Here is a 26,547-nt window from a genome sequence, read left to right as displayed (position 1 = left end):
GCGCAAGAGCGCACTAATCGATGTGACTCTCAATTGTCAATGTAACTAACTAATAATTGGATCAGAGAGCGAAATGAAGGCTCCTCTACGACTTTAAACTGGTTCCACCATATAAGGTACATGGATATCACTCAAAGCAACGTAGGTGGATTTCATTGGTTTGAAATTATGACACGAAAGTGCAGTACCAATGAGGCTGGGGCTGGGCTTAGACCGGGTCGGAGGGGGCATGGTTTTGGAGCTGGGCTGAAGCCGTTCCCGCCGCTGCCTTGCGGGAGGCCGTTGTCGTGGAAATGGCCGAGGTTGCACGGTCAGGCCATGTCTGGAGTCCAGGGAGGATGAAGAGGAAGAGAGGGAACGAGAGAGAGCACCTGGGGGAGGAAAATAAGGAGTGGACAGTTAGCGAAGAGGTAAAAGTTAATAATTCACCATAAGCAAAATAATATAAATGGGAAAAACAAGATATGTGGTCAGAAGACAATATTTAGATGAATGTGGTAAGGCCTTGAGGAAAACTACCAGAAATCAGTCACTGCACACCACTTTGATCAAGCAGTGCATCAAGCTTCCAACCGAAGCTTGCAAGACATGTACAGAGGAAGTGCTCTTTCTCTACACCCTAAATCACACAGCAGGGTGTGTGCCTACAATCTTAATTCCAAACCATCCATTTCTATCATGTCTGTCATGAGATCTATATCATTCCCTGGGTCCCATGAAGCACGCAATTCAGAGCCTGCTTAAATGGATCGACATTGTATCAATGTTATCGTTGTCCCTAAACCGGTACTGTTGTGGCTCAATATGCGATAATGTGATTAGAATGATATTGTAAACAACAGCTAACTTTCCGGAACATAGACATGTCTTATATGGGCAGAAAACGTATATTGATATTAATCTAACTGCACTGTCCAATTTACAGTATCTATTACAGCAAAAAAAAGACCATACTATTGTTTGAGGATTGTGCACAACAATAAAACATTTTATCACAGCAACTGGTTTGATACATTCACCTCTGAAGGTAAATAATGTGACTTACATTCAGTAATGTTGCTCTGATTTGTCATCCTGAGGGTCCCAGAGATAAATTAAACATAGTTTTCAAAAAGAAAGGAGGACCAAGGCACTCTTCATATAATTAATTAAAATGCCTTTATTTGTATGACATGTTCAACGGAAACAAAGGTTTAAAAACTTCTTATGTATCAAATCCCGTAAGCGGGATCGTTTTGACAACATCCGGTGAAATGGCAGAGCACCAAATTCAAATAAAATTATTAGAAATATTTAACTTTCATACAATCACATGTGCAATACAGCAAAATAAAGCTTAACTTCTTGTTAATCCAGCCACCAGCCGCTATTATGAGGACAGCACCCCAACAAACAAACACATGACAATCATATTTCAACCCGCCAGGCGCAACACAATACTCAGAAATAACGATATAATTCATGCCTTACCTTTGAAGATCTTCTTCTGTTGGCACTCCAATATGTCCCATAAACATCACAAATGGTCCTTTTGTTCGATTAATTCCGTCGTTATATCCCCAAAATGTCAATTTATTTGGCGCGTTTGATTCAGAAAGAACACTGGTTCCAACTCGCCCAACATGACTACAAATTATCTAATAAATTACCTGTAATCTTGGTCCAAACATTTCAAACAACTTTCCTAATCCAACTTTAGGTATTTTAAAAAGTAGATACATTTTATCTGTTAAGACGGGATGAACTGTGTTCAATAGCGGATAAAATCAAAGTGGAGCGAGCTTCAGGTCGTGCGCCCCAAACAAAAGAGTCCACTTGGCTCGACTCCCAGAAAATAAAGGGATACTTCTTCATTACTCAAAGGAAAAACATCAACACATTTCTAAAGACTGTTGACATCTAGTGGAAGCCATAGGAACTGCAAGCATATTTCTATTAAAACGGGCTTGCCATTGAAAACAGATTGACCTCAAAAATGTTTTCCCTGGATGTATTGTGCTCGGGGTTTCACCTGCCAAATCAGTTCTGTTATACTCACAAACATTATTCAAACAGTTTTAGAAACTTCACAGTGTTTTCTATCCAAATCGACTAATAATATGCATATCCTAGCTTCTGGGCCTGAGTAGCAGGCAGTTTACTTTGGGCACGCCTTTCATCCGGCCGTGAAAATACTGCCCCATATCCCAGAGAGATTTTAAAAAATCAGACGCATTTAAACTGTATGACCGTCAGGGAGTACAAAGAAATGTTAATACAATGTCCCCTTTTGAACAGATTTGTCTAATCAGACCCAATTTGAAGAGGGAGTGGTTACAAAATAGATTGAACAACACCTAGTTAGCAATACTTTACACATTAAAAAGTGAAATACTGTAGATATGTTATCAAAAAAAATCAACTCCAAGCTACACGCATCAAAACGCCTAGAAAGGTAGTTCTAACCTTACATATGACTGGGCAAAGTGCCAAGAATAGGAGAGACATCTATTCCATAGTACACTAGAACACAGCAAACATGGACAACAGTCTAAACATAGCTGAGGGCAATAGAGCAAAATGTCCACTGGATGACAGGAAATGGATCTATCACGACTCCGCAGAAAAGGTGAGAAATCCATATCTTCATTTAAACCAGGGTACTTAGTGGCCTGTAGTTTGTAAATCCAAAAACGCTCCCATTGATTTAGCTGTTTAAGACGGTCCTCTTTTCTAATTGAGGCCGGAACATGATCAATACCTATAGCTTGTAGGGAGGCAGGGTTGCCATGGTGTAAGGAATTGTAGTGCCTTGCCTACCCGTATGACGTACTTGTGTTCCGCTAAGCGGTCTTAAGGCGGTCTTTGTCCGTCCAATGTAGAACACCTTGCACTGTGGACATTCCAACATGTAGATGACATCAGTGGTTTTGCAGTTAATTAAATGCTTGACTTGATATTTTAGAAGCTGTGTCAACAAAATACTTTTTCTGTTAAATATTTCTGCAATGGTTGCATTTAAAAGAGACCCTGGGTTTGTGATCTAGCAAAGTTTTTTGAGAGTCACCAGGAAGATAGCTGTGGACTAATTTGTCATTTAGGGTAGGACATCTCTTAAAGCTTATTACTGGTGGCTCTGGGAAGACTTGGCGTAGTAGTGTATCGCTTTGGATGATTCTCCAATTATTTTTAATGATCTCTGCTTCAGTGCTATATTTTGTAACAAAGTACACTCTCTCTGATGTATCACGAGGCACTCCCCTACGCAACAAGTTCTCTCTGTCAAGTCGTCCGGCCCATATACCTGTATATTTCAGGGCACGATTCAAGAAGTGATTCTCCAATTCAGCAGATTTGACACTGTAGTCTGTTTCCAGATCGCAAATTCTGAGGACTCTTTGGAATTGGCCATATGGAATGTTCTCTTTTAGCCTTTTGGGGTGAAAGCTGTCTACCCTCAGAATGATATTCCCATCTGTAGGCTTACTAAAGATTGATGTGTGCAAACAACCTTTTACATGTTTGTCAAAGTCCAAAAAAGTATTGTTATCCTTGCTGTACTCCATAGTTAGTTTGATGTTAGGGTTAATGCTGTTATTGGTGGAAGGAAATAGGTTAATCTTCTGAGCCGGACCAAAACAGGCAAACATCATCAATATAGAGTCCCAACCATATAATCCGGTCAAAGAACTGGTTATTAGAAGGATCCAAAATGAAGTCATTTTCACAATTACCCAAGTACAAACCAGCGTAGGAAGGGCTGTAGCATGCTCCCATGGCACATCTTTTTACTTGTTTAAAAATACGCTCCTGAAAGACAAGGATATTAAGTCCATTCAGTCAGTGAGACAATTAATTATGTAGGAAGCATCTGGGTCTCAGGCCGGGTACTCAAGAAATTGTGCATACCTACCAATCCTTGTTCATGTTTAATGGTATAGAGACTCCACGTCCATGTTGACTAAAAAGGAAGCTGTACCCATATTGTTCAATTCCTTAATTTTATTCAACAGATCTGTGGTATCTTGAGGATAGGCTGGGGGTGATGGCAGAAAAGGCTTAAAGTAATCAATGTACTTAGAGATGGGTTCTGTCAGACTTTCATTACCACTAATGACGGGTCTGCTTGGGGGGTTTTCAAGATTCTTGCGGACCTTTGGAAGAAGGTCAAAATAAGCCATAAGCGGACTGCCATTGAAAATAAATTTGAACTCATTGTCTGAAATGTAGCCATTCTCCTTAGCTTCTGTGAGGATCCCTTTCAATTCAGTTTTTAGGTCCTCTGTAGGGTTGAAGGTAAGAGATTGGTAGAATTCATCATTGTCTAATTGACGGTAGGCTTCTGTCACATATTTGTCTTTACCACACTATTGTAACGCCATCTTTGTCTGCTTTTTTTAACCACAAACCGTCCATTTTTGGCCAATGATTGAACTGTATTCCTCTATGTCTTAGAAAGATTACGTTGTGTTTGGTTAGAGTCCATTTGACCTTTAAACAGATTCTCCACATCAAAATGCACTTTCTTGGCAAGTTTATTTAGTGTGGCATTCTGGACGATGAGACAAAATGTGGACTTGGGCTTAAAATGTGTTTTTGAGGGCACAGAAACTACCGACCTGAGACACTGGTGTCTGTAGTTGGATAGATGTTTTGCAAAATAGGTCAATCTTTGAATTTAATGAATTAGTTGAGTATGTGTGTGTAAAGGACAATCCTTTAGACAAGACCTTTAACACAATCATCAGAAAGGGGTTCTCCAGAAATGGAGATCACAGGCTTGTTCTGGTCCTGCTCCGTGTGGTTGGATTGTCTTGGTTTCTTCCTCTCCCCTCCGTGTTAGGCGCTTCCGCGTCCTCTCCCTCTCTCGTTGAGGAACCTGTGTGGCTCCTCTTCATGGTCTAAAAAATCTTGGGAGGAGCTGGCCTCTGAGTGTCTGGGGTGATGCTCATCGTCACCTCTTGGAAAGTTGAAAGAAACAGATCAAGTCTTCCTCTGCGGATGCGATTCTGAATTCTTGTGGGTTGGTTTTCTCCAGGCAAAGACCTTGCCATCACAATAGACTTCATTCAAGATCGTATCAAATTGTGCTTTGTTAGAATTGTCACTGTTGTGTGATTTTCCATTTTTACTAATTCAATTTCTGTTTGGACTACTTGTCTGTCCTTTTTAAATGTTTATATTAGAAGTAGCATTAGGTCAAAATAACAGCTGTTGAGAATAGCCTCCCATTTATCTCTAAATTCAGTTTCACCTTGTGCTCCATTAGCTGGAAACTTCATAATACGGAGTCCTCTGGGGATTAGGCCTTTCCTCCAATAGTCAGACAAGGTAATAGAATTGAGGTCAAGTTTGGTGTCTTTCTCCATAAGCTGTTGCAAGTCTCCGTAAGCCTTGTTTAACCTCTTTGGGCTGAAATACCGTTAACGGGATGATATGACAACAGCCAGTGAAAGTGCAGGGTGCCATTTTCAAAACATCAGAAAACTCAATTAACATACAGTGGGGAAAAAAAAGTATTTAGTCAGCGACCAATTGTGCAAGTTCTCCCACTTAAAAAGATGAGAGGCCTGTAATTTTCATCGTAGGTACACTTCAACTATGACAGACAAAATGAGAAAAATTTTAATGAATTTATTTGCAAATTATGGTGGAAAATAAGTATTTGGTCACCTACAAACAAGCAAGATTTCTGGCTCTCAGAGACCGGTAACTTCTTCTTTAAGAGGCTCCTCTGTCCTCCACTCGTTACCTGTATTAATGACACCTGTTTGAACTTATTATCAGTATAAAAGACACCTGTCCACAACCTCAAACAGTCACACTCCAAACTCCACTATGGCCAAGACCAAAGAGCTGTCAAAGGACACCAGAAACAAAATTGTAGACCTGCACCAGGCTGGCAAGACTGAATCTGCAATAGGTAAGCAGCTTGGTTTGAAGAAATCAACTGTGGGAGCAATTATTAGGAAATGGAAGAAATATAAGACCACTGATAATCTCCCTCGATCTGGGGCTCCACGCAAGATCTCACCCCGTGGGGTCAAAATGATCGCAAGAACGGTGAGCAAAAATCCCAGAACCACACGGGGGGACCTAGTGAATGACCTGCAGAGAGCTGGGACCAAAGTAGCAAAGCCTACCATCAGTAACACACTACGCCGCCAGGGACTCAAATCCTGCAGTGCCAGACGTGTCCCCCTGCTTAAGCCAGTACATGTCCAGGCCCGTCTGAAGTTTGCTAGAGAGCATTTGGATGATCCAGAAGAAGATTGGGAGAATGTCATATGTTCAGATGAAACACTCTGGGAAGATCTAGAGTTACCTCTGCAGCAGAGGATATGTTCATTAGAGTTACCCGCCTCAGAAATTGCAGCACAAATAAATGCTTCAGAGTTCAAGTAACACACACATCTTAACATCAACGGTTCAAATGAGACAGGCCATCAACGGTTCAAATGAGACAGGCCATCAAATTTCTGCAAAGACACCACTACTAAAGGACACCAATAAGAAGAAGAGATTTGCTTGAGACGCAGAGCAGGTGAACGGATTATCTCAGCATATGTGGTTCCCACAATGAAGCATGGAGGTGGTGTTATAGTGCTTTGCTGGTGACACTGGGAGTGATTTATTTACAATTCAAGGCACACTTAACCAGCAAGGCTACCACAACATTCTGCAGCGATACGCCATTCCATCTGGTTTGCATTTAGTGGAACTATCATTTGTTTTTCAACAGGACAATGACCCAAAACACACCTCCAGGCTGTGTAAGGGCAATTTGACCAAGAAGGAGTTGTGATGGAGTGTTGCATCAAATGACCTGGCCTCCACAATCACCTGACTTCAACCCAATTGAGATGGTTTGGGATTAGTTGGAACGCAGAGTGAAGGAAAAGCAGCCAATGTGGGAACTCCTTATAGACTGTTGGAAGAGCATTCCAGGTGAAGCTGGCTGAGAGAATGCCAAGAATGAATATGCAAAGCTGTCATCAAGGCAAAGGGTGGCTACTTTGACTAATCTAAACTCTACAATATATATAAAATATATTTGTTGAACAATTTTTTGGTTAAAATATGATTCCAAATGTGTTATTTCATAGTTTTGACAATTATTCTACAATGTAGAAAATAGACAATAGTAACCTTAGCATTCTTAATTTATTAAAGAAACGCAACACTGAACTAACATGAAGCTAATACAGACAGTGCAGACAGGCAACTAAATATAGAATAAGAACCCACAAATACACTATGGTAGACAAAGATAAACAGCTGCCTCTGATTGGGAACCAATTCAGGCCACCATAGACATACATATCCCTAGACTTACAAAACCCTTAGATATACAATGCCTTGCGAAAGTATTCGGCCCCCTTGAACTTTGCGACCTTTTGCCACATTTCAGGCTTCAAACATAAAGATATAAAACTGTATTTTTTTGTGAAGAATCAACAACAAGTGGGACACAATCATGAAGTGGAACGACATTTATTGGATATTTCAAACTTTTTAACAAATAAAAAACTGAAAAATTGGGCGTGCAATATTATTCAACCCCTTTACTTTCAGTGCAGCAAACTCTCTCCAGAAGTTCAGTGAGGATCTCTGAATGATCCAATGTTGACCTAAATGACTAATGATGATAAATACAATCCACCTGTGTGTAATCAAGTCTCCGTATAAATGCACCTACACTGTGATAGTCTCAGAGGTCCGTTAGAAGAGCAGAGAGCATCATGAAGAACAAGGAACACACCAGGCAGGTCCGAGATACTGTTGTGAAGAAGTTTAAAGCCGGATTTGGATACAAAAAGATTTCCCAAGCTTTAAACATCCCAAGGAGCACTGTGCAAGCGATAATGTTGAAATGGAAGGAGTATCAGACCACTGCAAATCTACCAAGACCTGGCTGTCCCTCTAAACTTTCAGCTCATACAAGGAGAAGACTGTACCGAGATGCAGCCAAGAGGCCCATGATCACTCTGGATGAACTGCAGAGATCTAGAGCTGAGGTGGGAGACTCTGTCCATAGGACAACAATCAGTCGTATATTGCACAAATCTGGCCTTTATGGAAGAGTGGCAAGAAGAAAGCCATTTCTTAAAGATATCCATAAAAAGTGTTGTTTAAAGTTTGCCACAAGCCACCTGGGAGACACACCAAACATGTGGAAGAAGGTGCTCTGGTCAGATGAAACCAAAATTGAACTTTTTGGCAACAATGCAAAACATTATGTTTGGCGTAAAAGCAACACAGCTCATCACCCGGAACACACCATCCCCACTGTCAAACATGGTGGTGGCAGCATCATGGTTTGGGCCTGCTTTTCTTCAGCAGGGACAGGGAAGATGGTTAAAATTGATGGGAAGATGGATGGAGCCAAATACAGGACTATTATGGAAGAAAACCTGATGGAGTCGGCAAAAGACCTGAGACTGGGACGGAGATGTGTCTTCCAACAAGACAATGATCCAAAACATAAAGCAAAATCTACAATGGCATGGTTCAAAAATAAACATATCCGGGTGTTAGAAGGGCCAAGTCAAAGTCCAGACCTGAATCCAATCGAGAATCTGTGGAAAGAATTGAAAACTGCTGTTCACAAATGCTCTCCATCCAACCTCACTGAGCTCGAGCTGTTTTGCAAGGAGGAATGGGAAAAAATTTCAGTCTCTCGATGTGCAAAACTGATAGAGACATACCCCAAGCGACTTACAGCTGTAATCGCAGCAAAAGGTGGCGCTACAAAGTATTAACTTAAGGGGGCTGAATAATTTTGCACGCCCAATTTTTCAGTTTTTGATTTGTTAAAAAAGTTTGAAATATCCAATAAATGTCGTTCCACTTCATGATTGTGTCCCACTTGTTGTTGATTCTTCACAAAAAAATACAGTTTTATATCTTTATGTTTGAAGCCTGAAATGTGGCAAAAGGTCGCAAAGTTCAAGGGGGCCAAATACTTTCGCAAAGCACTGTACAACCCACCACTGCGACCTGTATGCTCTCGTTGGCTGGCCCTCGATACATATTCATCGCCAAACCCACTGGCTACAGGTCATCTATAAGTCTTTGCTAGGTAAAGCCCCGCCTTAACTCAGCTCACTGGTCACCATAGCAGCACCCACCCATAGCACGCGCTCCAGCAGGTCTATTTCACTGGTTATCCCCAAAGCCAACTCCTACTTTGGCCACCTTTCCTTACCAGTTCTCTGCTGCCAATGACTGGAACGAATTGCAAATATCACTGAAGCTGGAGTCATATCTCCCTCACTAACTTTAAGCACCAGCTGTCAGAGCAGCTTACCGATCATTGCACCTGTACACAGCCCATCTGTAAATAGCCCACCCAACTACCTCATCCCCATATTGTTATTTATTTTTTGCTCCTTTCACCCCAGTATCTCTACTTGCACATTAATCTTCTGCACATCTATACTCCAGTGTTAATTGCAACATTGTAATTATTTCGCCACTATGGCCTATTTATTGCCTTACCTCCCTAATCTTACTACATTTGCACACACTGCATATAGATTTTTCTATTGTGTTATTGACTTTTATTTATCCCTTGTGTAACTCTGTGTTGTTTGTGTCGAACTGCTTTGCTTTATCTTGGCCAGGTAGCAGTTGTACCTGGTTAAATAAAGGTGAAATAAAAATCTCTTGTCTGCTTAATGAACAAGCCTACAGGCTATGGCACAAAGACAGTAACATACAGTACTCATTCTGTTCTTCTGAAATAAATGTTCTTCTTATCAAACCGTTTCTTTATACTTGCCTAAAATAAATGGATTTATTGTGATGGTGTACAGTATATTCAAATTATCTATTAGACTTTTTTAAATGTAGATGTTCCAACGGCTTGTGTGCGTCGAGGCCTAGAGATGCTAAACGTGTGTATGTTAATTAATGGTCAATTACCGTGAGACTGGCAGACTGTTGCATGACAATAACCGTCTGACAAAATGTCATGACCGCCACAGACCAGGTCAAGATGGTTATTATCAACAACAACAAGCTAGCAGAGATGGTGAGAAGCAATAGCACCAGAGGATGAGACCCAAACCCAAGGCTTGCCATCTTTCCTTTGAAGAAGCCTCATCACCGTGGGCAGCTCTCCGTAAGCATGTATTAAGCAGCGAAAAAGGCAGGCCACCACGACAAGACAATCCAATCAAGGCTTGGGAGAGAACTTGACTTTTGCCCCGGAGAGCTCCGACAGACAGATAAACCTATTCATTCCCAGGTGAGGTGGGGGAAAGATCGAGTCACAAACATCAGAGGTGGCATTGCGCCTTTCCGTCGGGCATTCGCGGAAATCTGGTTAGCAGAGATAAGTCTCCTCGCTTTTCATGGGGTTTGTGACTTCATCATTGGCCCCTCTTCTAGCCACCCCCGAGCAGCAGGGAGGTGGAGAAGCTATGGTTTACATGACCATTACAGTCTGAATCATGGCTTTGTGTTATAGAGTACACCCCCCTGCCCAGAGTGGATTCATTTCAGAGTTATGTCTCAGCCAGTGGAAGCATATTGAGGTGGAAGGGGGTTGAGACATTAAATCGAAAACTAATGTCATTAAGGAGGGTGAGGTGGCGAGGTGTGTGTTTCTGTGATGTGTTGCCTCTAATAATGCATTAATGTGTATGGGTCCCCAGAAAACACATCCTGGAGGGGGTGTAATGAGATAAACGGTGAAGTGGAAATTGGCTCTCCTCCCTTTATGCCACTCTCCATCTTCTCCCACCTGTCCGACTCCGCTCCCTACCTCCCTAACTCAACCTCTCAGCCCCTCAGGCTCAGTAGTTTCTCTATGCTTTCATAACGATGGGAGCTTTCCATCACAGGTAGGTCCATTTGTCTTTGTGGCCCGAGGGACTATAGGCCAAACTATCCTTTACCCTGTAGCCTATCCATCCATCCACTGACGTGGTACAAATATTTGAAGTCCCTGTCAGAGAAACTGTTACCTGTGTTGATCTTGGAGGTGACGCGCGACAGGTTGATGCGCTGAGAGGGCCGTATGGGGGTGGCACTTCTCTGGGTGCTGGCTTTGCATCGCTCTGAGGGTTTGCTGATCTTGGACAGGGGTGCAAAGATCCCTGTCAGGGGGAAAATGTGAGAAGAGATAGAGAAAAAGAGATTGCTAAAAGCAATGAAGAGAGCAAGAGGTCAAAATGGGCCAAACACCAGATTGGGGCAGCCATTTGAGATGTTCACTCACAACTAACATGAGGAGAATAGCTCCTGCCATAGTGAGACGCCATTGAGCAACCAACTTGTCCGATAGGTCCTAATAGCTTCGGATGGAGGATATCGACTGAGTCTATGGTGATACGCAGAGATTGGATTGATTAATGCTTAGGGAGTACTGTCAGTCGGGGTTGTAGCGGACATACCGTGTTTGAGGCGGCAGGAAAAGTACTGAACTCCAGCGACGGATCCGTCATTCTTCCCCTCCGCTTGGTCGAGTTCCACGCCGGCCCAAAGACCGCCGGCGAACTCGGTGCTGCCGCAGAACTGTAGAGTGCCCACCTGAATACACACACACATATGCACACACACATTAAACAGCTATAGAGCCAACAAACAGGGCCCTACTCCAAAAGATAAACAGTCAGTAAAAAAATAGGGTGGGGGGAACTCTCTCAATATGGATGTTTCATCCTCTATCTGTCCATCCTTGGGAGAGCACGGCTGCGCATGTAGGTAAGTGCGGGCCCCCCTATCAAGAACCCCTCAAGTGTGTTTTGATGCGTCCAAAACTATAAACACGTAGAGGAGAAGGGACAAAAATGAATTAAAAGAAAATAGAGATCAAAGAGCCTGGCTCACCAGAGCGGCAGGGAGAAAATAGGGTTATGATTAGCCAATCTGTGTGAACTCAACGCCCGGCGTTCTCGCTCTCAGTGTGGCGTGGGAATTCATTAATAGCTTATTCTTTGAGGGGGCCCTGTCTGTCTGTCTGTGTGCACACGCGCGCACTCAGAATCTGTTTGGAGTGTGTGCGTGTAGGAGTGAGGGTGTCTTCAGGCAGGAACACAACACAGATTACAAGTCCTTAAATTCACCGTTTCACCTTTTTCTATTATTTTTCATCCCTTTCTTTTCCTTCCCTTGTCTTAAGAAGAAGAAAAACATACTTGACCGCCAAATATGGTGTTGTCATAGACATTATCCTGGGGCTAGAGCAGGGGTGTCAAACTCAAATACCCAGTGGGCCAAAATGTAAAACCTGAACAAAGTCACGGGCCAACATTGAACAAATTAACCTTTTAATATGGACCCAAACAAGTTTTGCTTTAACATTGAATATGGAACAAGCATCGCTTATTACCATACAATATATAATTTAATAGTGGAGACATGCAAAATCAAATTTCAAATGAAAAAAACACATCAATGGCATTCATTTATTAAATAAATAAAATTTAAATAAAAATTGTATGCCTCTTTTCTATTTGCAGCCTTCTGATTTAAATACCAAAATAAACTTTTTCCACTGGCTAATAATTTTACAAATAAAATGATAATAAATCAATCAACCATTCAAGCCCATACCTTGTCGCAAGAAAAAGTGCATAACGAAAACGTTAATTATTGCACACTGGTCTAATCTGATGTGCCCAAGCCAGATACCTGGCATCTCTTCTTGGATGCTAGTTCATCAATGTCTGGGCTCAAGCTCTGAGCTGAAGAAATCCTCAGTATCGAGCAAAGATGTTCATCAGTCAGACGTCTCCTGTGAGTTGTTTTGATCATCTTCATCGAGGAGAAAAGTTGCTCGCATAGATAAGTGCTGCCGAACATGGAGAGCATCTGAGCAGCTTGGGTGCGGAGCTGAGGCATTGTGTCAGGGATGAACCGTGGAAACTGTGCGGCGCCCACAGCATCATACTTTGACTTCAGCGTGTCGTTGCACTGGAGTTCAATCAGCTCCATTTGGATGTTGGTTGGTGCATTTTCCACATCAACTGCGAAGGGATTACTAAGCAGTTCAAACTTGCATTTCTGGGCATCGAAGTCGGGAAATCGCTGGCTAAACTCAGCGGCGAGAACACTGAGTTTTTCAGCAAACTGTGCGCATGGGAACACGGCGGTAGAGATCTGCGCTTTTATGGATTGGCAGCAGGGAAAATCGCAAGGGTTTCCTTGCAGCATCTGATTCTCCCACAGGCACAGTTTAGTTTTGAAGGCCCTCACTGCAGCGTACATGTCTGTGATGATGCGCCCCCGCCCCTGAAGCTGCAGGTTCAGCGCATCGAGATGGCTCGAGATGTCACAGAGAAAGGCCAGCTCACACAGGAACTTTTGCTCCCGGAGCTCTGCTGTATCCTTCCCTTTGGTTTCCAGGAATTGACATATTTCCTCACGCAGCTCGAAACAACTGTTCAGTACTTTTCCTCTGCTTAGCCATCTCACCTCTGTGTGATACGGCACGTCTGCATATTCCGAACCACACTCCTCCAGAAAAGATTTAAACTGGCGGTGATTTAGACCTTTGCCTCTTATAAAGTTAACTACCTGTGTTACTGTGGTCATAACATGTTCCATCTTTAGGGCTTTGGCACACAGTGCTTCCTGATGTATGATGCAGTGGTAAACAGTTAGCTCACCTGCACAGTTCTCTTCCCGCATCTTCTCCCGAACCATGCCCATCAGTCCACTCTTTTTACCGCACATCGCTGGCGCACCATCTGTCGTTAATCCAACGAGTTTATCCCACGGCAGCTTTATTTCAGTTACACATTTGGAAACCTCCTCAAAGATTTCCTTTCCTGTGGTTGTGCCATGCATTGATTTGAATCCTAATAGCTCCTCCGTAACACACAGATTTGAGTCCACTCCACGGATGAAGACTGACAGCTGAGCAGTATCAGATGCGTCGCAGCTCTCATCCACAGCGAGGGAGAACGCAACAAAATCTTTTCCCTTTTCCATCAGCTGGTCATACAGATTGGTGGCAAGATCACATGTGCGATCAGCTACTGTGTTCCTGCTCAGGCTCACGTTTGAAAATGCTTGTTTTTTCTCTGGGCATACGAGGTCACAAACCTTCATCATGCACTTTTTCATGAACTCTCCCTCATTAAAGGGCCGGGCTGATTTTGCGATCTCTGCTGCCACTATATAACTAGCCTTTACAGCAGCCTCGCTTTGTGATGTGGCTTTTTTAAACATATTCTGTTGTGAAACCAAACTTCTTTTCATCTCCTCTACTTTCTGGCTCCTTTGAGTCATGTCCAGGTCCTTGTATTTGTCATGGTGTTTCGTTTCATAGTGTCGTCTAATGTTGTACTCCTTACTTACAGCCACGTTGACTCCACAAACAAGACAAACAGGTTTGTCTTTTACATATGTAAACAGATATTCTGCCTCCCACTTGTCCAGAAAGCTCCTGTTTTCTGCCTTTCTTTTCGCCATTTTTGGGAAGGGTTAGCTCGCTGACAGTTGTAGCGTCTATGTTGCTATGACTACTGTCACAGAGGAGAGAGCGTTTCTGGGTCCTGTCCTGATTGGTGCGCGAAAACAGCAGAGCATTATGGGATTTGTAGTATTAGTGGTGAATGCGCTGTATAATACCGGCGGGCCAGCTCTAGTAGTAATTTGGTATTGTCTCGCGGGCCAAATATAATTACCCCGCGGGCCAAATTTGGCCCACGGGCCAGAGTTTGACACCCATGGGCTAGTGTCATGATCTTTCACAGAGTGCTATATTGTTAAGAGTTACAATCAGTAATTGTCTTGGCAGATGAGCTGTTAATCATTCACTCAAATAACCAGTTATGGACAATCAACCAATGACAGGCTGTGGATTTGAGACCCTTCATTGATGGCTATGGAACTGGCCGCTTACCTTCTGACCGGCGATGACCACGCGGTCGCCCAGCTGGATGCCCATGGTGATGAGCTGGAGCCGAGCCTTGTCGGAGAGGCCTGATGGATCTTGGGCAGGGAGGGTCAGGGGGGCGCAGGGCCGGGGAAGGGCCTCTCTCAGCAGGCTGCGCAGCTCCTTGGCCAGGGTGGCGGCGTCCGCCATCTCCAAGAGCATGTCCAAGGGCTCGGATACCACGTCGGCCGGGCACTGGCCCCTCTCGTTCTGGGGGAAGAGACATGGGGCAAGAAGAGGAAAATATATGAGGGTACAGAGAGAGGGAGAAAGACAGGGAGAGAATAAAAAATAATAGAAGAGAGAGTCAACACTGAAGTAGACTGATTTATCCCCAGCTAATTTATAAAATAGCAGCTGTCTGTGGTAATAGAGCAAAAATGAGCCTTCAAAAAAGTTAACAACAACGTCACTTCATGAGACTGGTGGTTCTACTTAGGTCTGGAAAGCTCAAGTTTGGACTTGATTACCACCAATACCAACGAAAATACACCCTATCGGTGTTTCATGTGCAGTACATTGACGCGTTCAGTGAAATGGCTAAGCCTCAGAGATGTGTCAGAGAGACAGTCAGAGCACTGAGGTGTCAGAGGAGAGATGGCTTCAGAGGTGTAATAGACGAGGGAGGGCGTTTGAATTGGTGCTGCTGAAGTAATTGGGACCTCACTCACCCACCCCTCTGGAGGGGCGAGTGGTTTTTTATGAATTGTCAAAGGAGCTCTCTGCAAGAGCCTGCCTTTCACGCTGTGCTAATGGACACGCTGCTGATTGATGTATATGTGTAATGTCTGTCGATATGATATGAATGTTATATAAGTAATTTATCATGTTGTTGTACAAAAGCATATCCTTAGTGCATTAAGGTCTTTGGAGATAGAAGAGTGTGTGTGTGTGCCTTCAGAAAGTATTCACACCCCTTGACCTTTTCAACATTTCGCTGCCAAAGGTGATTCTAACATGTATTGACTCAGAGGGATGAATACTTAGTTATATTTTTTTCCTCCACTGACTGAGTATTTTGTGTAGATCAGTGACAAATAAAGCTACTTAAATTCATTTCAATCCCACTTTGAAACAACAAAACGTGGAAAAAGTCAATGGGTGTGAATACTTTCCGAAGGAACTGTATGTGTGAGCTGGAATGTGTTTAAAGTCAGGCCATGGGTGTTAACGGAATGCTAGTTATGATGTGTTAAAAACAGCCCTTCAGGTGACCAGGAATGAATTTAAATGGCAGTGGGTGTGTGGCAGGTAGTCATTTTCTTCCAACCTTTAATTCAGTTCCATACTTTCATTCCTAGGAAAACCTTGACCTTGCCAGTGCAGCTCTTCTGTAATTTTCTCTTTTACATTTCCAGCTGGGCACCTAGTTACCTACAGTAGCTGCTTTATTTGCAGACAGGTGTTAAGGAGAATCAACGGACCAATTAGCGTGTTAAGATATTTTCCAATGCAGTCATTTAGTGCTCAGAGGAGATGCGGTAAAGATAAAGCTCACGTATAATAACAAGAAAATACGGAACTTTGCAAAGTTAGCCTTCATTACAGTTATGTTCATACCACCTGGAGGGTGGCTGCCTAACATGTCATGTCTGGTTACAAGACTAACAACCAAAACAAATAGTTTGTTTATCTCTTGGCATCTGTTTCCGACAGCAACAGTTGCCATGGGCGGCGGTCAGGGCGAAACGGTCAGCTTCTCTAATTGGGAGAAGGGATTCTTTGCGACATGGGCAGTAGTTTGCCGAGGGGTTGTAAGGGTAGGTGGCTCGCGGTGGATGATAGCAGCAAGATAGCAAGTTGGACAGGCAAATCAAACCACGTCTTGAACCTTTATTAAAATGTGAAAGAGGGGCTAGTAGGCAGCCAACAGAGCCAGGACATACATTTGGACAGGCTTTTTCTCGTAACGGTGAGTAGCTCGGCAAAGAAGCAAGATAGCAATTTCGGCCACTGACTGATATGGTTCCTGTGCTAGTGCTAACAACTGACCTGGACCAGTTTCAGTCGAAAGCTGGCTAGTTAATGCTAGTCTGCACTAAATAGCTCATCAGAGAGATGGACACGTACACAGTAGCAACCATGTTGCTTTCCATTGTTAGATACAGTTGAAGTCGGAAGTTTACAGACACTTAGGTTGGAGTCATTAAAACTCGTTTTTCAACCACTCCACAAATCTCATGTTAAACTATAGTTTTGGTAAGTCGGTTAGGACATCTACTTTGTGCATGACACAAGTAATCTTTCTAACAATTGTTTACAGACAGATTATTTCACTGTATCACAATTCCAGTGGGTCAGAAGTTTACATACACAAAGTTGACTGTGCCTTTAAACAGCTTGGATAATGTCATGGCTTTAAAAGCTTCTGATAGGATAATTGACATCAGTTGAGTGAATTGGAGGTGTACCTGTGGATGTATTTCAAGGCCTACCTTCAAACTCAAGCCTCTTTGCATGACATCATTGGAAATATCAAAAGAAATCAGAAAAAATCTCAGAAATAAAATTGTAGACCTCCACAAGTCTGGATCAACCTTGGGAGCAATTTCCAAACAACTGAAGGTACCACGTTCATCTGTACAAACAATAGTATGCAAGTATAAACACCATGGGACCACGCAGCCGTCATACCGCTTAGGAAGGAGACGCGCTCTGTCTCCTAGAGATGAACGTACTTTGGTGCGAAAAGTTTAAATCAATCCCAGAACAACAGCAAAGGACCTTGTGAAGATGTTGGAGGAAACCGGTACAAAAGTATCTACACTTTGTGAAATATGCATCGCATCAGATCTCGACTGGCTGGTGATCTGTGCCAATGACCGAGCTATAACAAGCCCCCTGAAAAACAACCAACATAGAAATTAGAAACTGGTGGAAATAGCCAAAAGTCATTACACCAAAAAAGAGAGCAGAGCAGATAGCAGTGCCACCACTTCTGTCTGACTCCGGACTACACGTTATCCTCAGTAATAGGAGTTCAAACCACATCCTGTCCTATGTCTTTACCTGCTCCTTCACCCTTTCCTTGTTGTCTGAATAAAAGTACAATGCATTCTCCTTCAAAATATGTTATAGAAAAAGGAGCAGACAAAATGTTCAACTTATATCAACAGTACGTTTCTTGACAGCTCATAGACTTAGTAACAGCTAGGTCAATTAGGAATAAAGAAAGGCAGCAATGTATTTTTGCCCTGCTTCCCTTTCATGCTTACGTATTAAGCTGGCGATTAATGTTTATGCCCTCTAGCACTGTCATAGTCTTGGATCTTTGTACTCCTTGGAGACCAAGTCTTGTTTTCGAGAGAGGTTGAAAAGTATAGCCAGTACACTGTGCCAAATCAAACATCAGTTTTCCTCGAAACTCTACTTGTGTAAGGAGCAGAATCGATTCACAGATACGCCAGCACTCTGCTGCCCTCATGTGATGAAATAAAACATATCCAATGAAGCAGAATGGGCAAAATGATAGAGGCAAATCCATTTGAATGCAAATATGGACAACACTGGATGAGGGCGCATTGTCAATTTCACCTGGTGCAAGTCTCTATTCAAAGTAAATGTCAGAGTTAAATCAGGGAGCCACTGAAGCAAAGCCCTCAGCATGCACTTTGCAGTGCTACAGAGACAAAAAGCCTCAGAGTGAGCCTATATGAGAAAGCACTTTGTCTAAGATGAGAGGGGAAATTCAAAGCACATTGAAGACATTGGTATTCCAAACGAATGCCTGTTTAGTGTACAGCGTCAACTGAGGCCAAATGGTAAATGTGATACACAAAAACTTGTTCCCCCAATCAAAAGCCCCAGATTAACACAGAGGTTGGCGCTAAAATAAAAGTTAGGCTACCGCACACAGGGCTAGCGCAGCAAACACAGGCTACGGCTGAGGACACAAACAAGTACGAGAAGTCTGCTACGCCCTCTGCAGAGCCATCAAACAAGCAAAAGGACAATCTAGGAACAAGGTTGAATCCTATTACACAGGCTTTGACGCCTGACGCATGTGGCAGGGGCTACAGTGCATTACAGATTAGAAAGGAAGACCCAGCCGTAATCTGTCCAATGATGCCTTTCTACCAGATGAACTCAATGCATGCTTTAAAAAAATGCAAAACTCTTGAGCCGTGCACAAGGGCAACGGCTGACCAAGGGGACTGGGTGATCTAGCTCTGCGAGGTCGACGTGAGTAAGGTTTTTAATGAGGTTAACAGGCGTAAGGCAGCAGGGCCGGAAAGTATAGCAGGGCTCATTCTCAGAGCATGTGCAGAACAGCTGGCAGGCATATTCACGATCATCTTCATCGACGGATCTGCAATGGAGAAGGTCGAGACCTTCAAGTTCCTGTGTCCAAATCACTAAGGACTTAAAATGGTCCACACACACGCAATCAGTCGTAAAGAAGACGTGACAGTGCCTCTTCCCCCTCAAGAGGTTGAAAAGATTTGCCATGGGCCCTCAAATCCTTAAAAAGTTATACAGCTGCACCATTGAGAGTATCTTGACTGGCTGCATCACTGCTTGGTATGGCAACTGTACCGCCCTCAATTGCATGGTGCTTACAGAGGGTGGTGCGGACAGCCCAGTACATTACTGGAGCTGAGCTCCCCGCCATCCAGGACCTCCATATCAGGCGGTGTGAAAGGAAGGCCCAGAACCCATAGACTGTTCGCTCTGCTTCCACAGAGCAAGCGGTACTGGAGCAACAAGTCTGACACCAACAGGATCCTGAACAGCTTCTACCCTCAAGCCATAAGCTAAATATCTACCAAAATGGCAACATGGACTATCTGCATTGACCCTTTTAGTTTGTTTATATTTTTGCACTGTCGCTATGAACACTCACTCTATGCACACTCTACACACTCACTCCCAAACACTGACACTCCAACACACACAAACACTTCATTTGCTCACACACACAAATTCATACTGACCTAACACACATCAACACACACTGGCATACGCTTCTGCTACTCTGTCAAACATCCTGATGCCGAGTCACCTTACCCCTATACATTTCTACCTCTATCACTCCAGTATCCCTGCACATTATTAATATGGTATTGGCACTGACCATGGAACTGACAATGTATAGAGCTTACTTACTTTCTTGTGTTCTTATTTCTATTTCTCGTTTGCTTTTGTTCTGCTTGACTTGATCTATTTTTATAGTACAATTGATATTGATTACTGCATTGTTGATAAATAACAACAAGAAAAGGTATTACACTGCACTTGTGCACATGGAAAAAAAAAACGTGAAACTACAGAGGAAGGATAAGCTCCACGCTCCCTGCCCCCCAAAAATAGGCAGAACTACAACGTACAGTTAACAATCATTGTCATCCTCCTCGGGTATGTTATTGGAAGTATACCCATGAAGCTACACTTCTTGATGAACTCTACCTTTCTAATTGACAGATTGTGATCGGGGCTCGGAGAGATGATTACGAACTTCAAAATTGCCAAGCCTGTGCCTTTCACAACATGAATGAACTCCCATCACCTCTCTCGCAGATCTCGCTGAATAACAATGTGCTGTGGTGAGTCACAAGCCTTACTGAATCAAACAGAGGGGATGGCAGTATGGAGGACTAACACAGGAGCTTTTCTTCAAATAAGATTTATAGGGACAGGACAGTAGAGTGGGAGGGGGTGAGAACGTATATCCTCCGCCTACATCTCTGCAATCAAAGTGTTTTCTACTGCATTTTTTTTATTCACTTTTTTTGTTTTTTGATAAGTTGTTGAGAGATGAACTGTAATACCTGGTTGTGATCCACGGAATTGCAGGACTGATTATGGCAAGTCTGTTTTGTTTTGGCTTGGCAAGCTAATTTAGCTAGCTAATATGATTTGAATTATGCAACACCAGATTAACAGCATCAGTTTTTTGGCCACCTGCCCCGGTTCCTAGAGGGAAGTGGACTGCGGTGTGAGGGGATGCAGAAGCTCGCCTCATAGGGGGGCTTTTCCAGATTACTGCTGAGGTGTGATGGTCTTACTTATGCTTTTCAGTCGTCGAAGCATCACCCAGGTGGGTGCTACATTTCAGTAGTGGACGATCCAGCCTACCTACAGAAGAGGGACTGCGAACATCGAAGACGACAAGGTACCCGATGAAGAACGCTGTGGCCTGTTTGTCAGATGTTTCTACCTCCCAGCGTGGCTGTTCCATATATGCTCCCTCCGCTCAAGATACTACCTTTTCGAACTGCCTACCTTCTAAAGCTGTGGAAGGCCATCACCGAAGAACTGCCAGATCAAAATGACTTAGATTCTACTTGTAATGAAAAGTGATATATAGAACAAGTCTATTATTATTTATACTATACAAGTAGTGTCATCGGGGTATGGGCTGGGCATCTGAAAGAGTGCAATCAACCAATCAATCAATCGTTTTCATTTGACCTTGACAACATTTTTACGCAAACATATTGCCTTGAACATTCCCTCGCACCGTTACCTCTACCTGAGAACCAACCAAAATGTTTCTCGATAGCTAAAGACTGAGCCACAGAGACTCTTTACTTGTCCCCCCTCTGGGCCTTAAACGCTTAAACAGGAGTCGCAGGTTGTTCGAGACACAGCGGGCTTTTTAGCCGGGGTAAATAATATCAACAATGAAAATTAATCTGGTGTTGCGTTCCTCTCCACTCGCACGAGGGGGTGTAAAATTGGTTTAGGAGATAAATTAGTGCTGTTAATTTGCAGGAAAAACCTGCGGGAGAGAACTGAATGAGAGTTGGGGAGGGTAAAGCGAAGAAGCGAGAGTTGGGCATAGGAGGGATGTGTGACACCTTCAGTGGCGAAGAAACACACATCTGCTCGACGGAGTCTTTGTGTCACAAGGATTGCACATTCCTGAGGGGTATAATTTCGAGAGAGTGGGGAATGAGCGGAAAGGAGGTGTGACGGTATGTGTGACTGTGTGTGGTGTGTATATTCATTTACTATGACTATACATGAGTGGAATGGAGAACATCCATGCGTAGAAATGCAGACTTTCTATATGAATGAGAAGGCATGTGTAGTATGTGTGTTTGCGTGTGAGTGTGTATTTCAATAAAACCCACTCCTATAAATCAAGCCAGCACTGTGTTTATGGTAAAATGGTAGTAAAGTGGTCTTGAGTTGTGTTTTACATTAGTCAAATGTGAGGAGAGACAGCTGAACAGCCTCTAAGCTAGTTAGGTAGGTGGTACCAGGTAGCTAGCTACCAGCTGAGTTGAATTATGTTACAGGAAGAAAAAGGTACCCATTGACACCACATTTCCCAGGCAAATGTACAGCACAGAGCGATTTAGGTTCTCTGTTGAAAGTGTCTGGGAAATCAGCCCTAAGTGTTTATCCAAGGGGAAGAGCAATTTGGGGAACATACCCTGAAGGTGGGGTTAGCTCCCAGTTCTAGCAGACACTTGACTGCGGAGGAGCACAGGTTGGAGGCGGCAATGTGCAGGGCCGTGCCGAAGTCAAAGTCACTGCAGGTGGTGTCTACCTCTGAAACAAGTTCATAGATCCAATCAAATTAGATTAAATAACACTTCATTGTCTGCTTTTGCAGAAATGTGCTTTATCTCAATGCTTCATCATCACAAGAAGACAAAAAGTTTAAGGAGAGAGAGAGGTGTGCCATGCTGAAAGTCAGCAAATTGTATTTAGTTATTATTTATTTGAACAGACAACAGTAAGTGTGGTCTATTTACTGTTTGTGTCTGTTTATTCAGTATATTTGAAAAAGAATGTAAGAGTCTTACACTCTAGGAGCTCAGTGTTTGTCATTATACCTTGACAGACACAGTCTGTTGAAAGATTGGTTATAAAATGATTGCGTCTGAGCTCAGAGAGTGTGCAGCTCTCCTTTTCTTTTTCATGTGTTCTACTCTGCTAGTTAGCACCTCGCCTAAACAGGTGTGCGTTTTTTGTTGCCTACAGATTATTCAGCATATTTGCCTACACAAGTACTCCCTTTGCACACACTGTATGAGTGTACTATTCTGAAAACTGGAAGCTTGAATCCTTATTTTTTGAGATCATGTGAGTGTGGTTGCAGGGCACAAAGTATCAAATGACAGTGTTGGTAGTAAAGTTTATTTCCCTTTGTAGCATTCTCTCCAGTTATCTGTTCCACAATTTATCTATCCAGCCCAAAGTGTCTCCCCTCTCTTATCCCCCCCACCACCTACTCCCCTCTCTCCCCCATCTCCACTTTCCTCACCCCCGGGCTGGGAGGCGTGCAGAACCACCCGGATGAGCTGGGGCACATCGAAGTAGGCGGCGTAGTGCAGGGCACTCATGTTGGTCCACCGCGACCGCAGACCAGGCTCTGCCCCCAGGGACAGGAGTTGCTGGGCGAAGCTGGCCGCCATGTCTGCGTCACCTAAGGGGACAGACAGACGGTCAATGGCTGCCAGAACACTACAGTACACAATGTCAGGGCAGACTTTAAGCCTTTCAAACAATATTTCTCACAGACAGAAAGACAGCGAGAGAGAGAGACAGATGGTCAATGGCTGCCAGAACAATACAGTACACAATGTCAGGGCAGACTAAGCCTTTCAAACAATATTTCTCACAGACAGAAAGACAGCGAGAGACAGATGGTCAATGGCTGCCAGAACACTACAGTACACAATGTCAGGGCAGACTTTAAGCCTTCAAACAATATTTCAGACAGACGGACGGACAGACAGACGGACAGACGGACAGTCGGTCGGTCAATGGCTGAACACTACAGTACACAATGTCAGGGCAGACTTTAAGCCTTTCAAACAGTATTTCTCATAGACAGAGAGACAGAGAGAGAGAGAGAGAGACAGACAGACAAACAAGACACTCAATCACATGCAGGCACACACATATATACACTACCCTCTACTCACCTATGCCGGGTGCCCCCGCCTTGCAGCAGTAGTGCAGGAGGCTCATGTCGGTCAAGCCATCTCGGTCATTCACACCACAGCCTCTCTTTAGGATCTAACAGTGGTGCAACGATAAGCATCACTGCTATGTCTAAATAGTCAGTTAGCTATGTGCAACATAGATCTAATAATAGCCATGAAAACCTAGAAATGTCTGAGACCAAGGGATTTTACAGCACTGAACCGATACTAACTTCAGAAGCTGGAAACCCAAACAAAGGTGGCTATCACTTTTGTTGTGGGAAGTCATTTGTGAGGTCTTTTTTTTTTTTTTTTTTGCAGTGCTATGTTATCACTAAAGCAAGTTGTAAGCTTTGGAATTCATAAAGAAATGTCCACCTGCCTGAATGCTAAATTTCCCTAAGGACAGAGGCAGAGTTGTTCCCTTTCTCAGGGGGTCAATTATCCAGTTGCCACACTATCTAGAGAAAGTAATTAAAAAAATGGGGGGGCAGGGGAAATCTGGCGCAACACTGAGCACTAAGACATGGGGAAGAGAGAGATTACGTTTGATTTCAAGATCAGAGCTCACTGTACTGTATAGTATGTTGCAGTATTTAAATCAATACAAATGTTTTCCACAGGTGACTAGCTACACTGAATAGTTATTTTATCATACAAATTAACGTTTTTGTGTAAAAAATATGTCTGATTGTGGCTGACTGATGCCGGATTCAAACTATAGACCTAAATCGAGCAAAACGAGACGTACTGGCTTGGCCTAGTTACGCATGGACAATGGGAAAATAAAATATTGACGCCAAGGTCAGCTCCATAGTGTGAATCAGGCATTAGTGTCGTCATTGACAATGTCCTTTGTGTTGTCTCTTTGTCTACAACCCCAGGAGGTTGAACAAATGGGTTATCTTAATGAACTAACCTGGAGAGATATTAAGTATATGTCCCAAATGTCACCCTATGCCCTTGATATAGTGCACTACTTCTGACCAGAGCCCTGAGGGCACTAAATAGGGAAGACGGATACATTTGGAACACAAACTAGGTGTAATGGCGGAATAAGGGTCACCTCATTTCCGATCAGGCTGATATTCTTCTGGACCTGGGGCACCCACTGCCTGAGTACGGCGAACAGCTCCGGTACCGTGGTGCTGGACTCAAACAGCACCTCCCTGCACTGGGGCTCCTCGGGGTCAAAGAAGGAGAACTCTGGAGGGAACGAGAGCAAAAACAGAAAGACACTTTTCATCCTGTCACTTGCAATGAGACCTGGGGTGTATTCACTAGGAACCAAATTAAAGCAAATGGCCGAAACGGGGAGAGACTAACCTGAACTTGTCTAATGAGATATGCTCCATTTTGTTATGGTTTGCAACTGTGTGCATTAATGAATACACCCTGGGTTCAAATAGTAATTCAAATCATTTCAAATATTTAATTTGGGCTTGATAGAGGATGTTTGGCAAAATGGAAGTAATAGAAAAGTCACAAAAATGCAAACCCCGCCCATCTGCCACTCAAGACAGGGTACAACAAATGCTAAAAATATATATTAACGATTGCGATTAATATTTAAACCCAGGTCTGCTTGCAATTAATACATGTAGTCAGTAGACTGTACGTGTGCATACAATAAGTGAAACCTACAACCAAGGCAATATGAAATGACACGAATAGAGCAGATGAGATTCCTTATTCTACTACTATTATTCTACAATGCCAGGCAGCTTTGTACTACACAATATAGTTATATCTGAACATCCCACAACATTGTGCTCTGGTGAATGTAGCCCCGGAGTTGCAAGCACCATGCTCTAACCAACTGTGACATGTGAATCACAGAAGAACCTGGGTGGATGAGAAAAGAGCCATGATGCCACCATCACTTACTTGCACTTGTCTTTTCTTACTACCACTGACTGCGGCAAGTAAGGTTTTAATTGCAATGGCTTTGATAGGTGGTTGTCTTATCAACCTTAGTTGAAAACACTGACTAAGTCGCTCTAAATAAGATCTTGGTTTGGTTAACTTCTTTGGGAAAGGGGGGCAGTATTGAGTAGCTTGGATGAATAAGGTGCCCAGAGTAAACTGCCTGGATAGAAAACACTCTAAAGTTTCCAAAACTTTACAGCGAAAGCAGACTTTGCTAGGTCAGCGCCTAGCCACAGAAAACCATACAGCCATTTTCCAACCAAGGAGAGGTGTCACAAAAGTCAGATGTAGCGTTAAAGTTAATCACTTACCTTTGATATTCATCTGATGGCACTCCCAGGTCTCCATGTTAGACAATAAATGTTTATGTCCAAATACCTCCTTTTTGTTCACGCATTTAGTCCAGTAATCCAAATGCACAAGGCGCAGGCACTTAGTTCAGGCGAAAAGTCAAAACATTTCTATGACACTTCGTAGAAACATGTCAAACGATGTATATAATCAATCTTTAGGATGTTTTTAACATAAATCTTCAATAATGTTTCAACCGGACAATTACTTTGTCATTAGAAATGAAAGGGAACGGAGCTTGCACTCTTTAAGCCAGACCCCTGGTTCAAACAGCTCTTATTCGCTCTCCTTTCATAGTAGAAGCCTGAAACAATGTTTTAAAGACTGTTGACATCTAGTGGAAGCCATAGGAAGTGCAATCTGACCCCATTTACACTGAATATTGGATAGGCAATCACTTACAAAAACTACAAACCTCCGATTTCCCACTTCCTGGTTGGATTTTTCTCAGGTTTTCACCTGCCATATGAGTTCTGTTATACTCACACACATCATTCAAAAAGGTTTAGAAAC

General features: G+C 43.1%; 1 protein-coding gene across 2 annotated transcripts in view; it reads right to left on the bottom strand.

Moving 5' to 3' along the window:
• Positions 1–26,547, bottom strand: part of LOC110505243 (CAP-Gly domain-containing linker protein 4) — a 95,275-nt gene that overhangs the window by 50,491 nt on the left and 18,237 nt on the right. The window contains exons 1-9 of one of the 2 annotated variants that reach the window (XM_036962353.1): positions 25,995–26,315; positions 24,821–24,960; positions 23,755–23,848; positions 23,091–23,252; positions 22,254–22,372; positions 14,840–15,082; positions 11,382–11,517; positions 10,953–11,084; positions 189–371 (exon numbers count right to left, since the gene is read on the bottom strand). In XM_036962353.1, coding sequence (XP_036818248.1) covers positions 189–371; positions 10,953–11,084; positions 11,382–11,517; positions 14,840–15,082; positions 22,254–22,372; positions 23,091–23,252; positions 23,755–23,848; positions 24,821–24,960; positions 25,995–26,031 — 1,246 coding nt within the window. In that variant the 5' untranslated portion in view covers positions 26,032–26,315. Of the gene's footprint in view, positions 1–188; positions 372–10,952; positions 11,085–11,381; positions 11,518–14,839; positions 15,083–22,253; positions 22,373–23,090; positions 23,253–23,754; positions 23,849–24,820; positions 24,961–25,994; positions 26,316–26,547 lie in introns of those variants that run through there. The other variant, XM_021584347.2, reaches the window with a different exon arrangement.

The sequence above is a fragment of the Oncorhynchus mykiss genome, chromosome 25 (assembly GCF_013265735.2).
Source record: "Oncorhynchus mykiss isolate Arlee chromosome 25, USDA_OmykA_1.1, whole genome shotgun sequence".
In the NCBI taxonomy this organism is placed as follows: Eukaryota; Metazoa; Chordata; class Actinopteri; order Salmoniformes; family Salmonidae; genus Oncorhynchus; species Oncorhynchus mykiss.
Note: the sequence above shows the minus strand (reverse complement) of the source record. Positions and strands in the feature narration are given on the sequence as shown.